The sequence below is a fragment of the Salmo trutta genome, chromosome 7 (assembly GCF_901001165.1).
Source record: "Salmo trutta chromosome 7, fSalTru1.1, whole genome shotgun sequence".
Classification (NCBI taxonomy): Eukaryota; Metazoa; Chordata; class Actinopteri; order Salmoniformes; family Salmonidae; genus Salmo; species Salmo trutta.
In genome coordinates, this window is record NC_042963.1 from 41822834 (window position 1) to 41839330 (window position 16497).

The 16497-nt window shown below is 43.6% G+C and overlaps 1 protein-coding gene across 1 annotated transcript in view; it reads left to right on the plus strand.

Annotated features, from left to right (window-relative positions):
* The window catches only part of LOC115197416 (protein O-mannosyl-transferase TMTC2), a 180374-nt gene that overhangs the window by 122222 nt on the left and 41655 nt on the right, over nt 1-16497 (plus strand). Inside the window, exons 3-8 of the mRNA XM_029758920.1 lie at nt 7349-8195; nt 10566-10680; nt 11327-11412; nt 12777-12961; nt 13619-13697; nt 16315-16436. Coding sequence (XP_029614780.1) covers nt 7349-8195; nt 10566-10680; nt 11327-11412; nt 12777-12961; nt 13619-13697; nt 16315-16436 — 1434 coding nt within the window. The remainder of the gene's footprint in view (nt 1-7348; nt 8196-10565; nt 10681-11326; nt 11413-12776; nt 12962-13618; nt 13698-16314; nt 16437-16497) is intronic.

Here is a 16497-nt window from a genome sequence, read left to right on the forward strand (position 1 = left end):
AATATCATTAAAGGCTTTTTTTCATGTTTGCTGTACTGCCCTAAGGTATTAGCCTATACTTAACAGAGAAACATCAGAACATATACATACGTGAATAAAGAAAACTCCAACAAACATATGGATGTGGTTAGCATGGTGGTGTTTGACAGTGTGCACCAAGGCTGGGGAGTGAGTTAGAGAGAGTTAGCATGACATACTTTTGTGCCTGAGCCAGGTAGTTCATATGTGTTGGCCCTGGGCCAGAGAGCCATCAGCAGCACACAGGCAGCAGCAAAGACTCCCTGCCCTTCTGGAGGGTGGTCCCATCACAAAAGGGATACATCTGCCTGGCAGAACCAGAGGCAGCCGTGCTCAGCAAGCTCAGCCCTGCAGAGTGGGGTGGTTACGTGGCTACAGTACCTCTTACCCTGGCTCCCTGCCAGCATCCTACAGCAGCTTCAGGCCGTGGTCTCCGTCTACATCCACATCATCTTATTTACAGTTTCTCCCGCTTGTTTCAATTTGAGAAGTGGCGGAGCTACTTTGCACTGTAAACTTTTTTTGAGTTGGATTTAGTGTGTGTAAAGCCCATAGTGAGATTTATGTAGTTTTTCAAGCGTACAGCCGACAGATTCCCGAAAAGTTCATAAGACAAAACTGTGGGACCTAACGGCAGGGTGATCTGGGATGTAGGGTTGCCACCAACAATACTGCTGATTTAGATCTGTTGAAAGCATTAAATGTCTATCCTTCTTTTATGCATGTCATATTTCAACCCAAAGCTGTGCTTCTTCTCTGTTACTTCATCCCCAAACTAAACCACATTAACATATTTTAGGCTTTTAACTTCCCTCAAACATAGCAGGGACTCCTACAGCTGTTTACTTCTCAAATTCTTTCTTTTGAAAGATTATGAATTAAGAATTGAATTCGGCTACGTCACTATCGCCATTAGATGTGCAGTAGACTCGTTATAATAATCCTGTTTGTTCTATCCATTGCCTAAATTCAGCTCCTCACACTGATACATTTGCTGTCATAAGAGTGCCCCAATGTTATCCTGCTCCCAGATCTGTTTATGCTGTCTTGCCAACTCCTGTGGTCATCTGGGACCAGGCTATCCAAAGGTCAGATCATCTTTAAAGTGAAAGCTGTACAGTAAGATATATTATTTGCTGAATACAAGCCCCAATGTAAAGGGGTGATGACATTGACCATAATCACCTTTGTTCATCTGTTTATTTTAGTCATAAGCATGGCGAGTCCTTTGAACCGACCCAATGGCTAATCCTGTGGTCAGCTAAAACATACAGTACATGCCACATTCATCTGTCACTCACTCTTCCTTTATAGTCCTACGATACATAGCTGTGCTATTAACCTCGGTTCCAGAGGAAGTGGGCCCTTATTTATTCCTGTCCTATAAGGCTGCTAACCTACTTTCCATCTCTCTATGCTTCTGCTTACACACCAGCCCCTCTGTCTTAGAGTCTGTCCTTTCACAGACTCCTGACACAGATGCCTTCAATTCGCCACAGCAAATAACACAGTGGTATTGGTGTGGTGTTTATTAAGAGATGTAATGCTGTAGTCAGCAATGCTGTAGTTGTCCATTTGTTTCCTTGGAGCAGAACCACTAAGATCACGGTGGGTTAGGTTACCTTTCTGAAAGATGTATCATGGCCTGGTGCTTCAAACCTCCATGGAACAAGTTTAGTAGGAATTTTATAACATGAAAACCAATGATTTCTTAATGCTTTATTTCGGGAAGAATAGCCATTGTATGCTGTTTACCTGAAGTAATGCTGAGGTGTCTGTTAACGTGTGAAACTGTCCGTCTTCAACCGTTTCCACAGGGACCTGGCCTTGTTTTATTTACATTTAATTTATTTAACCAGGTATGCTAGTTGAGAACAAGTTCTCATTTACAACTGCGACCTGGCCAAGATAAAGCAAAGCAGTGCGACAAAAACAACAGTTACACATAGGATAAACAAACGTACAGTCAATAACAATAGAAACATCTGTATACAGTGTGTGCAAAAGAAGTAAGGAGGTAAGGCAATAAATAGGCCATATTGGCGAAGTAATTACAATTTAGCAATTAACACTGGAGTGATAGAATGTGCAGATGAGGATGTACAAGTAGAAATACTGGTGTGCAAAACGTGCGTGGCTGAAGTGCACCCATGACCAGCTCAGAAACCAGATTGCATAGCGGAGAAGGTGCGGTGGGATTCGAAATGGTCGGTGATCTGTTTGTTAACTTGGCTTTCAAAGACTTTAGAAAGGCAGGGCAGGATGGATATAGGTCTCTAACTGTTTGGGTCAGAGTGTCTCCCCCTTTGAAGAGCCACTTTACAATCTTTAGGAATCTCAGACGATATGAAAGAGAGGTTGAACAGACTAGTAATAGGGGTTGCAACAACGGCGGCGGATAATTTTAGGAAGAGCAGGTCCAGATTGTCTAGCCCAGCTGATTTGTAGGGATCCAGATTTTGCCGCTCTTTCAGAACATCAGCTGTCTGGATTTGGGTGAAGGAGAAGCGGGAGGGGGGGCTTCGGCCACTTGCTGCGGGGGTGCAGAGCTGTTGGCCGAGTTTGGTGTTGCATATCACGGGGACAAATCGATGCTAGTGTAGTACGCCAAAATATTTTTTTTTTGCTGGTCAAGGGCAGTCAAGTCTGGAGTGAACCAAGGGCTATATCTGTTCTTAGTTCTACATTTTTTGAAAGTGGCATACTTATTTAAGATGGTGAGGAAAACAATTTAAAAAAACAACCAGGCATCCTCTACTGACGAGATGAGGCCAATATCCTTCCAGGATACCCGGGCCAGGTCGATTAGAAAGGCCTGCTCGCAGAAGTGTTTTAGGGAGGGTTTGACAGTGATGAGGGGTGGTCATTTGACTGCGGACCCATAACGGACGTAGGCAATGGGGCAGTGATCACTGAGATCCTGGTTGAAAACAGCAGAGGTGTATTTAAATGGCAAGTTGGTCAGGATAATATCTATGAGGGTGCCCATGTTTACGGATTTGGGGTTGTATCTGGTAGGTTCCATGATAATTTGTGTGAGATTTAGGGCATCTAGCTTAGATTGTAGGACGGCCGGGGTGTTAAGCATATCCCAGTTTAGGTCACCTAGCAGTATGAACTCTGACGATAGATGGGGGGCAATCAATTCACATATTGATTGCCCCCCACCTAAGACTTGACAGTTGTTGTTGAATTAGCAAGAAACGTGGGATATGGATTGAACTGGTGACCTTTCTGTTGCCAAGCAACATATTAACCTCTAGAACGGTGGTGGATTGTCTTCCTTTGGAAACCATGTCCTGATTTGTCAAAAGATTTGTTGTGGTTTTGATAGTGTTGCCCTTACACATTGTTTTAATAGGGGTGATCTCCGCTGATCGAGGGAGTCTAAGGTAAAGGAATCTTGCTATGGAGCTGTATGGTAGCATAGCCTACGTCAGCAGCCTTACTCGCAAAATTAGTACCACATGGCTGAATACATGTTTAATACATGTCTTTTAAATCTCAGGAACTGTCTCTATTTTCCCCCAGCATATGCGAATTGGCATAATCAACAGCATTTTCCAAGAAGCATTGTGAATAAATTTAGCTCCAACATGCCAAAGGCCTATTTCAAGGCAATGACTAGGAAAGCATTGTTGCTGAACAATTTGTGCCTTCACTGAAGAAATGCTGAAACGCCTAAGATAGGAAGAGTCTCAGGCTGGCTCTGTCTTTCTCTTCAGTCATTATTTTCCTCTCAGCTTCTGTAGCCTGCCGCTGGGTACACAGTTAAACTACCACCTTTTAACCTGAGGCCTACTCCATGGGGCCTAGCCGACCCACAAAACCATACCAGGGGAAAAGGAAAGAGACTAAATGCTGGAATCCATCAAGATTTGATCACTGTCAATAGTCCTACATCTAATGATCCGATGATCATCTCATAGCTACTCTGACACCACACCAGTTTATAGTTGGTATTGTAATGGATGGAACAGCATAGCACAATCTCTCCACTCAATGTTTATTCGAAGAAAAACTTGGATCAATGAACTTAAACAGAATTATGACGTCTTCAACATGTAGATTTGCAACATTTATTTCTGTAATTTACTAGATACAGTTAATAAATAAAGTTGCTATACTAACTACACATTTGGAATGAAGTGATGTTATTTTATAAAGCTACTGTAATGTGGTCTGTGTGTAGCTTGTGTAGAGGAGTCAGGCGCAGGACAGCAGATATGAGTAATAAACGTAATTTACTCAAAATAGACAAATATAATACAATAAAGCGAGCCCACATAACGGACCGTCTTACATACAAACAATTACTCACAAACAAACATGGGGGAACAGAGTGTTAAATAATGAACAAGTAATTGGGGAATTGAAACCAGGTGTGTAAGGCAAAGACAAAACAAATGGAAAATGAAAAGTGGATCAGCGATGTCTAGAAGGCCAGTGACGTCAACCGCCGAACGCCACCCAAACAAGGAGAGGGACTGACTTCGGCGGAAGTCGTGACAGCTACCAATCAGGTTATGGTTTCCTCAAGTAGTATCTTTATGATTGTTATTTAGGGATGAATGAATTGCTCTCTTTTGTATCTCTTCAGGTGAGTAGCATAACTTGTGGTTTTGTGTGAACAATTCATTAACAGTACAAGTCTGTCTATTGTATTGTGATAGAAGCCTAGCTGAAGGCCTGTCTGTTGACTCTGTACTGTACATAATTGCTAATGATCAGTGGCAGATGACAGGAGAGTCTGCCCCTTTAGTCCCATTTCTCCTGAGGATACACGCCTCTCCTCACTGAATCACTCTGCGATGACAAAAGACAGAGGGAAAAATCAATAGACCCCCAGTGCAGCTGAAACATGCCGTATATGATCATAGATGATATGATACGATATACTTTATTGTCCATTTACATGGAAATTCATTTTGTAATGTCAGCATTCAAATACACAAACACAACACAACATATTACATTCAATACGAAAAACTGGAAAGTTAGTACACAAGTCACACATTTACATTTTCACATATTCAAAGTCTCTGCGGCCTACTGTCTGACTGTGTGTTTGGCCTGTATCTGTCCTATGTCCCACTGTTCAGCAGTCTGGTGGCTGATGGAATGAAACTTACCTTATTCCTATTCTTACTGAACAGTGGGACCCTTAATCTCCTTCCGGGGGGGCAGCAAGCATGTGCATGGGGTCCTCTATGATGCACTTGGCCTTGTGCCTTGCCCGTTTCTCATAGAAGCCCTGAAGCCCCCTGCACTGCAACCGGCAGAGCTAGGACCCCATGTTCACAGTCTGACTGAGGATACTCTTATTAGCCACTGTGATCTATTTGGCATGGAGAGATGGAAGAGGGGACATCAAATGGACTTAACATGATTTTCAGCTGTACACTAGCCATGGCTTTCCATGTAATGGTAAAGAAGGGTTGTGTGTATATTACCAAAGGAATACTGTACAGCACATGGGGAATAAAAACAAATACTCTATTATGTGTAAACCTGAAATCTTGAGATCTGTAAGGAATGATAAGAATTAAAGACAATTGCAACGCTTTTGCCTTTTGGTAGGCCGTCATTGTAAATAAGAATTTGTTCTAAACTGAGTTGTCTAGTTAAATAAAGGTTAAATAAATAAAAACGCTGCAGGGCTTTTTGCTGGACAGTTAATCAAATGGCTACGCGTAAAAGGTACATTGACCCCCTTTATAATTTATTTTATCGTAATTGTTTTGCACTGACTCTATGCACTCTCACTAGACTACCCGTACACTCACACATACTACACTGACACTCCAACACACACACACTGCATACTGTACTCTCTCACACACACAAAACACACACACACACACACATGCATGTTGATGCCACACACACCCAAACTCACACATAGAAACACTGTCACACACCAAAAACACTGCTGCTACTCTGTTTATTATTAATCCTGATTGCCTAGTCACTTTTACCGCTACCTACATGTACATGTACATGTACATACTGTACTACCTCAATTACCTCAACTACCTCGTACCCCTGCACATTGACTTGGTACTGGTACTTCTTGTATGTATCCTGTTAATTTTTTTACAACTATTTCCTTTTTTTATTTTGCAAATATTTGTCCATATTTTTAACTCTGCACTGTTGGGAATGGGTTCATAAGTAAGCATTTCACTGCAAAGTCTACACCCGTTGTATTTGGCGCATGTGACCAATAACATTTGATTTGATTTGCTTTGTAATGTCCCTATCCTCTACATTGAATCTCTATAGGGAAATCAGTCAATTACTGCATTGCTGGGACATGAAATGCATGTACTGTATGCTAGACTCATTGTTGTGTACTGTACCAGTATGAGATCATCCTCCCTTGAATACAGAGCACCACTGCAGGGCACAAATGGATGTTGCCCTGCATGTATTAGCAGACCATATTTTGGAAGGGAAGCCATAAAGATTTCTTAGCAGGAGTGTGACTTCCAAAATAAACCCAGTATGAAAGACTAGTTGATCCTACAGCAGGAACAGTTCTATTGGGAACAATATAGGCCAGGTTTTTTTCTGCACTCCCACCAACGTGCACAAGTTTCAAACACTCAATACTTCATAATCATTTCCATGCAGGAGTTTCAGAAAGTGTTTAATATCAAGCCTGCATTATGATGAATAGGAATGTCTATTGGCCTGTATTCTGGTGTTTATTTAGTCATGTCTAAGGCCAGGTGTGTGAGGAGAAAGATAACACACAGAATAAGGGAATGCTGTGATGTAAGACCACATTTGCTCAGCAACAGTCAATGAATCCAGTATAGCCGTGATTATTTTGGCTTGAATCAAAGACAAAGTCACAGGGCATTTTTCCCCTTTCTTTTTTGATTTGTTTGGTTTATAAGCCCCAGCAACAAAGCCGTTCACGTTTAACTGATATCTTCCTGTTCATGGGTATTCAAAACCCCACATTACAGCCAAAACATAACAATAAAATCAATTGTAGTTGACTTTCCTTGCAATGCATTCTAAATCTGCAGTCTAACACTTGGCTGGACAAATAGTGCACGAACACAGCTTTTGTTCCACATAACGTTACATAACAGACTCTTGTGTTTTTTTCCTTCTAAATTACATTCAATCTTATGCTCGATTTACCAACATGGCCTGGATCAAAATCAAATGCCAAGAGTCAGAAAAATCACCAACCAACCAGAAAACTACTTTGGCCCTAGCGTCTCATAATATTTGTTCTTGCCTTTGCTGGTAGCTTTCCAGTCGATTGCCGTTCCTCCTAGTTTCAGCTCTGTTGTTGTTTTCTCTCTTCTAGAGGAGGAACGTCCAGCTGCTGTTGAGTGTGTTGCTGTTGGCTGTCTGGGGGGCTGTTCTGCTGGCCTACCGCCTCTACTGGATGGGTAACAAACCGCCCAACTTCTCCAACTCAGACAACCCAGCGGGGGACTCCCCATCCCTCCTCACTCGGACTCTAACCTTCCTCTATCTGCCCGCCGTCAACATGTGGCTTCTCTTGTGCCCAAACACCCTGAGCTTCGATTGGTCCATGGACGCCCTGCCTCTGATCAGAAGCATCACCGATTGGAGGAACCTTCATACTGTGGCCTTCTATGTGGGACTGCTCCTTCTGGCTTGGTTTGGGCTTCGCACCCGCCAGGTCAAGGGCAAGGAGACCAACGGAAAAGCCCATCATGTAACCAACGGGAACGGGAGGTCCCACACCAATGGACACAGCTGCCACCACCCCGATGTTCCCAACCACACAAACTCTGAAACAGAGCCTCGCACTGCTAGTGCACAGAACGGTACCAAAAAGCACTACGTCACCAGGACTCCACTGCCCACCACTGAAAACGTAGTGGTGTTCTCCTTGGGTCTATTGGCCGTCCCTTTCCTCCCTGCCACCAACCTGTTTTTCTACGTGGGCTTTGTGATAGCAGAGAGGGTACTGTACATCCCCAGTATGGGCTTCTGTCTGCTGCTGGCGGTGGGGCTGAGGGCCCTGTACGTACGGCTGAGGTGGAGCTCCTCCAGGACTGTGGTGGTGTACTGTAGCGTTGCCCTGGTCCTACTGTTTGGGGTTAAAACAGTGCTGAGGAACCAAGACTGGCAGAACGAGGAGATGCTCTACAAGTCAGGGATATACTTTAACCCTGCTAAAGGTAATACACAGACAGATCGACACACACAGACACACTCTCACACAACATCTCAGACTGTGACGTTTGCATAGCCTGAGTGTGCTTTTAAAAGGTGTTCAACAGGCTAGTGTGTGTCATGTCAGATGAGCTTTCATAACTTCTGCACTGAATAATGTAGCTTAGAGCTGCCTGAAAAAGGTCAACATTCTCACATAATATATTTACAGGTTGAATGTATGACCTAGAGTAGCTTCAAGTTAAGTGATAGCTACTTCCTGGGATTGAACGAAAGTGTTATTTTCAAGATGTACCCTGAGATGTAATTAAAAAAAAATATGTAAGTCAGTTAAGAACAAATTCTTATTTACAATGACGGCCTACCCCGGACAGTGCTGGGCCAATTGTGCGCCGCCCTATGGAATTCCCAATCATGGCCAGTTGTGATACAGCCTGGAATCGAAGCAGGGTCTGTAGTGACACCTCATGCACTGAGATGCAGTGCCTTAGACCGCTGCACCACTCGGGAGCTCATGAGGAATCATGAGTGTTAAGCGCTACCTTTTAAATTGTTTACAGTATGTCTACTTCCAGACAGTTTATCCTCTCCAGGCAGTATATCATGGCTGAAGGACCTTTCAACACAAGGCCTCCATTGTAAGCCTACTAAATCCCTCACTATAGGCAGACTACAGTTTATCTCCTTTTTACTTTTGGAGGGCATCTTCATTGACATCCCTGCTTGACTGGCAATGAGGGGAAACTAGAATACTTGAATATTCAAACATTCAAATTCAGGGTCATCCAAAGATAATACTGAATAACTAGTAGTGTACTAGTGTTATTCTTGAGATAGTGATCCTGGGCTAGGGACAGAGTTAACAGCAGGACTGAGACATGACAGCTGTTTATCCTGCCAACGCAGAGCAGAGCGGCAGCTACATTCCTGGGCTAGGGACAGAGTTAACGGCAGGACTGAGACATGACAGCTGTTTATCCTGCCAACGCAGAGCAGAGCGGCAGCTACATTCCTGGGCTATGGACAGAGTTAACGGCAGGACATGTTGCGGCAGAGCTGAGACATGACAGCTGTTTATCCTGCCACCGCAGAGCAGAGCGGCAGCTACGTTCCTTCCCTGGCTCACTGTCCTCATACCATTTCTGAAATAGTGATACGCTCGTTAAGCATTGAGAATGAGTTCTGTGAGAAAACACAGTAAAAGAGACCTAACAAATTCACAGTGGATGGTAACACCACTTAGAACATTTTCTGTTCTAGCATATTTATTTTAAAATGTTTAATATTGTGTTTACAATAAAGTTCTTGTCTTTTTTTTTCTCTGCTTGGCTTTGCTAATATTGAATTTGTGACTTTTGGGATATCTCACTCAGACGCCTTAACTAATAAATAATGCACAGCTCAAAGGAGCCTTTGGTATAAGTGAGCGCTTGATACATTTGAATGAGATGCTACACGGGTAACCCGGTAACTACTATAAGCTCTATTTTACTTTCCCCTCCTTTACAGCCATCAGGAGAACAAGAAGAAACCGTGTCTAAGGGGATGATTTTTCTCTGTCAGGCCTGTTCACAGTGCTCTTACTGTTGCCCCAGTGTGCCCTGGCTTCAGCTGTACTGTATATAGACACAGTTAAATAGTGTATAAGAACATAAGCACATATATATACAGGATGGATTCCAACTGCCCATACTAAGCAGTATGGATTTAGTTTTCAAGCTAAAATATTGAAGGGAAACACTATTCAGTCAATTTGGTTGTCAGGCTATGTGCATTTTCCTCTATATGTGAGGTAAAGCAGTAATCGATATAGATGTATTTTCCACAGGAAAATAGAATATACAATTACCACTTGACAACTGAAAATTGCCTACGAGATTCATTCCTATAATTTTCACTATTATGGCATTTCAAGACCCAATTTACCTGTCAATTAATCTGCAATCCATTTTCCAGTAATGCCATGAATCTACTATAGAGTGTCAGGGGGAGCCATTGTTTTCTTCCTTTTCTGTTAGGGAATAATTGGGCTCTTTGACACACTAACTCCCAGGTGCGCCATCAACTCTTTCTGTCCTCAGTCTCTAAGCCCAGTAGTTCAGTAGCAGCAGATATGCCCTCTGTTTTAGCCTGCACAATGTCCTCTGAGGGTCAAAACTAGCCTGGTCCCAGATCAGTTTGTACTGTCTTACCAACTCCTATGTTTATTATTTGACTTGACATTTGACATGACGAGGCTAGACAGTACAAATAGATCTTGGACCAGGCTAGATAACAAACTGTAAACCCAGAAAGTGATAGTGTGTCCAAAAGGGGCGGGCAGCCATGTTGGTTGACCCTGTTAACCTTAATTACTTTATTCCTCCCTCTATCAGCATGGGGCAACCTTGGGAATGTCCTGAAGAACCAGGGCAAGATGGCGGAGGCGGAGCAGGCATACAGGAATGCCCTCTACTACCGCAGGAACATGGCAGACATGCTGTATAACCTGTGAGTGTCTATAGACTCTGTATGCATACATGAGCAGGACTGTCTCTCCTTACACACACACACACACACACACACACACACACACACACACACACACACACACACACACACACACACACACACACACACACACACACGCAGGGGCGGACTGGCCATCTGGCATTTGCCCAAAATACCAGATGGGCTGGTCCGTTTTTTGCCTTGAGGGGGAAAAAAGGGCCGATGTGTTAGAAATACGGGGCCGATTTCTGGTCCCAGTCTGTCCCGGCACACACGACTGTCTAATGATCAGTGGTCTTCACAGAGAGGTAATGGTGCTTTGTATTCCCCTGGGTGCTGTTTCTGTGACAGTAGGTTATTAATCATGCTGTGTCAGCCTGAGGGGTGGACAACAGGAAGCACACAGTCAATACTCAACACTAGCATCAAGGGCTTTAGATGTTACTCAACAGATCCTTAGATTATTTACAGAATTAGATTGTTTAGAACTGAACTAAAGATTTGGTAGCACTTCATTTTACAGTAATGTATTTTCTAGGAAACTATATTACATTTAGTTGTCTTATGTTATGTTTTTCATTCTTAACAGACACACACTTCTGTTGAGATTTGTAGCAATGAGAGTCCCTAACTTTCTCTGTTACAGTGGTTTGCTGCTACAAGAAAACAACAAGTTCTCTGAGGCACTCCACTACTATAAGCTGGCCATTGGGAGCAGGCCAACTCTGGCTTGTAAGTACCGCTCCTCTTTTTATTGACAATTTCAAACTCTTGTGTTTGCACAGCGCAGGTGTCCAGGCATCTGCCAATGGGGGAGGGAGGGAGGACACAGACAAGCTTGCTCCATTACTGGATGAATGATTGAACACAGCCTGTAGATTGGTGTTCAAGGACCACTCATGTCAACAGATTCAATTATTACACAATTGTATTTATTATGAATCCAGTTCAAAGTCAGAGCCTCTCTCTCTATCTCTCTATCTCTCTCTCCCTCTCCCCCTTTTCTCCCTCTCCCATTTCTCCCTCTCTCCCCCTTTCTCCATCTCCCCCTTTCTCCCTATCCCCCTTTCTCCCTCTCTCCCTCTCACCTTTCTCCCTCTCCCCCTTTCTCCTTCGTTCTCCCTCTCTCCCTCTCTCTTTAACCCCTAATGGTGGTAGTTTTCCTTAAGTCTTACCTTGAGGAAACTCTTTCAAGCATGCTTCCTGCTAGCTCATTACTGTATCAGTAAGGTTCAGCTGTCACACTGCCTGGCTAGCAGAAGTCACTCTCACCCTCCACTGGTCATGTGCTAAATTATTCCCCTATAGTTTTCTATATTAACCGATCATCAACAAGCGGTGGAGTCCTTTCCTTTGTCTCCCAAAGTGTAATTAATAATTATGAATGTAATCAAGATGATGATCACACTTTGTAGTTCTCGTTCATTATGCAATGATCCTATCTATTACTAAAGCGGTGGTGGGGGGTAATGGAAGTGAAGGTATGAGAGTCAATCAGATAATAAAAGTCATTTGTCCAGGTTGTACCATAATTCAGTGTGTTTAGCTGGCAGCTGGTGCAATGTAGAATCTGTTCATTAACAATTCCAACGTGGCAGCTTCATGATGATACTCTAATGATATCCAGTTCCATTCCCACTGTTCTCATGTCCATTCTCTTTCAGACACACATCCTTTATGGACACTGTCTTCAGCAACACTCTAGCCAGGGGGATATATGCAATTTATTCCTACAAAAGGATTGTTGATTAGACCAGTTCTCTTTGGATGGATGAAGGACAGAGAGAACTGAGGATAGGGGCTAGGTAGAACTTTAGTCTAGCGTACAGTTCATCTTGAAATGCCGATGTACACATACAGTATTGGTGGAGCCACGACCACCCCATACACTCCCTTCCACATTCCATCCCCCATGAGTGTTGAATATGTATTGGCACCCCATGGATGCGGCAGCCAATTGATCCACAGTGGCTGGCCAATTTATTCAGAAAGAAGTTTGATAATGACTAGTTTCAGCCCCATAGAGCCTAATTACTCTCTGGCTGCATGTTGATCACGTAATGGAGCACGTATATGTCTCTCGTTCCCCCCTGTAGCCGCCTACTTGAACACGGGGATCGTCCTGATGAACCAGGGGCGACTAGACGAAGCCAAGAGGACCTTCCTAACCTGCGCCGACATCCCTGACGAGAACCTGAAGGACCCCCACACCCACAAGAGCTCCGTCACCAGCTGCCTGTACAACCTGGGAAAGCTGCTCCATGAGCAGGGGTACCAGGAGGTAGGATAGGGGAGCAGACAGGGGTGCACACACACACACACATACACAGGGAGACACACACCAAACGTACTCACAGGAACACACACACACACATACACAGGGAGACACACACCAAGCGTACTCACAGGAACACACACACTAATCATACACAAACAGGTCAAACAGTGTACCCGTTCTGAGATTGTGGAAATTGTCAGGAGAAAAGCTTCACTACCCACTGACCTTCTACACTAGTATACCTACTAATTAACCTAGCGTAGCAGGCATAAAGGAAAACGCCTGAGTGGAGTTCCCGAATCTGGTTTTCAGCAGATGAGGAAGCTAGGTTGAATTAGCTGTATCCTTGAAAACCAGATGCATCTGGTTGTTGGCAACTCCGCTAAGCCTACCCACTCATAGAGCCTAAAGGGAATCACTGCCTTGGGATTTAGCGAGAGAGAGGCTGTGACACTGCACTAGCTCTCTGACTGGCCATGTCATGGAGAGGATAGATCTTTTCTCCTCCACCAAGTCTTAACCACCTCTTAGTGACCTCTGATTCCATGCTTCCATTCAGCTTGTGAGGGCCCAGGCTGCAGTAGACAAAGGACTTGTGGCCCTGACATGGTTGGCTCCTCGTGCCTAACGGATGGTTCCTTTTGTTTTATTCATTCATAGGAGGCCCTCTCCGTGTATAAAGAAGCAATACAGAAAATGCCAAGACAATTTGCACCTCAGAGCCTCTATAACATGATGGGTAAGTGGCAATTATCTTTCTCTCAAACTAAACACACAAGCTTAGATTTTTTTGTGAGGAGAAAAAAGAATGGAATAGAAGATTGGTAGATTGGAGGTGTGGGGGGTACATTTGTAATCATTGTATCAGCTCTTGGTTGTCAGCTTGGGTCCATGCACTTCTGGCTGAGTTTGTTGAACTTTATTCCACCTGAAGGGGGTCACAGGATTGAGTTGCATTGATTGGGGCCAGGGTCTTGAGCTCGTCAGCTGAGCTATGCTTACAGTAAGCATTACACATTAGCCCGTTTTCGTGTAGCAGAGTGTAGACTGCTGAAGGCCGTTGGTTTTAGAGGTGCTCTGTTTTCATAATGTCTTATAAATCTCAAGCCAGGATTGGACGTGTAAACCAGCATCAAAGTCGGGTGTGTGGCTCCAACTCAACGCTCCCATTGAGGCCCCGATGTTGAGGTTTCCACAGCGCGTTAACGATAATAACTGCGCTCCTCGTGTTACAGTCATGTGAAAGCAGCTGCAGACTAAATTGCTGCAGACTAAATTGTGACTTTTGATTTCAAAATGCAATAATTTTCAATTCCACTAGCACTCTTGTCACTCAATGGGCCTGCTGACATGTCCCGCTCTGCCTTTTTCCTTCTCTGTGGCTCCCCCATGTTGTTCCTCTCTCTCTCTTTCACTCTTTTACTCACTCTTTCTCTCTTTCTGTCATTCTCTGTCTTCTCTCTCCCTCTCTCTTTTTTCTTCTTCTCAGTCTCTCTTTGCCTCCCTCCCTCTCTTGCGCTCACTCTTCATCTTGTTGAATTCCAGCAACCCCCCTTAGTACAGCACATTCACCAGTGGAGTCAAATTCAGCTTGACAGAGGTGCTGAGAAATCGTTAGCAAATCGCCTCCCACAGTTTGAAAGCTGTAAGGGCATTAGCAGGGTGGATGTTGTGGCATTTTCCCATATTTCTTGCAGCTGATTTTTACATTACTCTGAGGAGCTCATTTAAATGTTTGGCGCACCTACTCCTATCTATTTACAGTCCAATTCACTTGGGTGCTGCCATTTTGTTTGTCATTCTCAAGAGGGGGAACTTTCGTCAGTGTACATGGCAGTCTGGGTCAAAGTTGGGTCTTTATCTGCCAAAACCCCCCTCCGCTCAAATGGGCAATGGAATGTTCCACTAGATGTGATTTTCAACTCCTTGGAAAATGTGTCACTAAGTATTTTATGTCCATGTCTATGCTTCCTCATAGACCTCCATCTGAATCTGATGGTAGAATAGAGAGGCACAAAGCCCGTTTGACCACACACAGTCTTCTGCTGTTACTAGCTCTGCGTTACACCATGTCTGACAAATATGTAGATAAAGCGACTCATGTTGCCCTTATCATAACATTCAATGTACAGTATTATATTAGCTGCTGGAAAGGAAATAAATGAAGTCTAGGTATTCTGTAACCCAACTAGGACATACAGTAAATGTTTCTGCTTATGCAGAACAATTTGAAAGATATCTACTCCAACATAAAGCTGGCTTTCCTTGGATACTTTATATACTTGCTTACAAAAGACTGCATTAACTCTGATCCTTATCATGAGCAAAAATGGAAGTGGGGTCTTATATTTGATACCACTACATGCTTGAGTACCCTGTATTTAGAGGTATATTAAAAGGTCGATTACAGGCCATTGCTAATGAAGGACGTCTGTTGATCGTCTCAGAGGTCAGCAGGTCAACATTCATCACCAGCCACCTGTTGTTTCTCTCCTGTTTCTTATCAGTGGAAATGATTCGCCATAATCCCCAATTTATTATCTAGCTTCAATTAGCACTCCTCTCAAAAACGAAAAAAAATAATAAGACCCCTGTTACAAGTTCATGTGAAACTTATCGCAGTCACGTCCCCTATCCCAGTATTATTCCTCTGATCATTACATTTAAAGTATTGTTTTTGCTTGTGTTTTCCCCAATTACCCGACTATGTCGTGAAATGCAGTTATAAAATGTGTCAGGGGCAGGAGAGAGAAAGAAAGAGGGACTGTTTGTTCAGGTGGGGGTAGAGTCTTCAAGGCTGGACGAGATATCAGATACTGTCTGAAGAATCAGGAAGGGTGTTTCTACACATGTCATCAGCAACATATCAGACAATCAGCTCAGGCCAGTCATAGCAAAGGACTGAGTCAGGCCCATGCCTGTTCTCCTACTCTGAAATACTTTAGACATCCCATAGAACTCCATCCAACTAACACATGGGGATCTGAAAATCCACCTTAGTTCGATTACTATTTTTATAGGATTGTTGCTGAGCAGGTATTATGAGTTTGTTATAGGATATTAATAAAACATATTGTGATCCTATCTAGGCTTTTAGTGGGACACTATTCAACTGATGCAGACAAATTCAAAAGCCGTCCTTCACTTTGCGATTTTGTTATGATCCTAGTCCTAGTAAAAGGTCCTTTAGCTAATAAAACACGAGTTTGGTATCGGGTTTCAAAGTGCACTGAAGTGATGGCAGGCCTTTCTGCATGACTACCCTAGCTGTCATTGGATTCCTTAGTAAGACAATGGGAAGACGTGTGGTTCCTTAACCTCTGAACCTTGACCTGACGCCTCACTTCCCCTCACAGGAGAGGCCTACATGAGACTGAACAAGCTGACCGAGGCCGAGCACTGGTACAGAGAGTCCCTGAGAGCCAAGCCAGACCACATCCCAGCACACTTGACCTATGGCAAACTCCTGGCCCTCACGGTAAATTCTTCGTCATCATCATCATCATCTTCCTGCTCCTCCTTCTCTTCCTGGCTTTCTT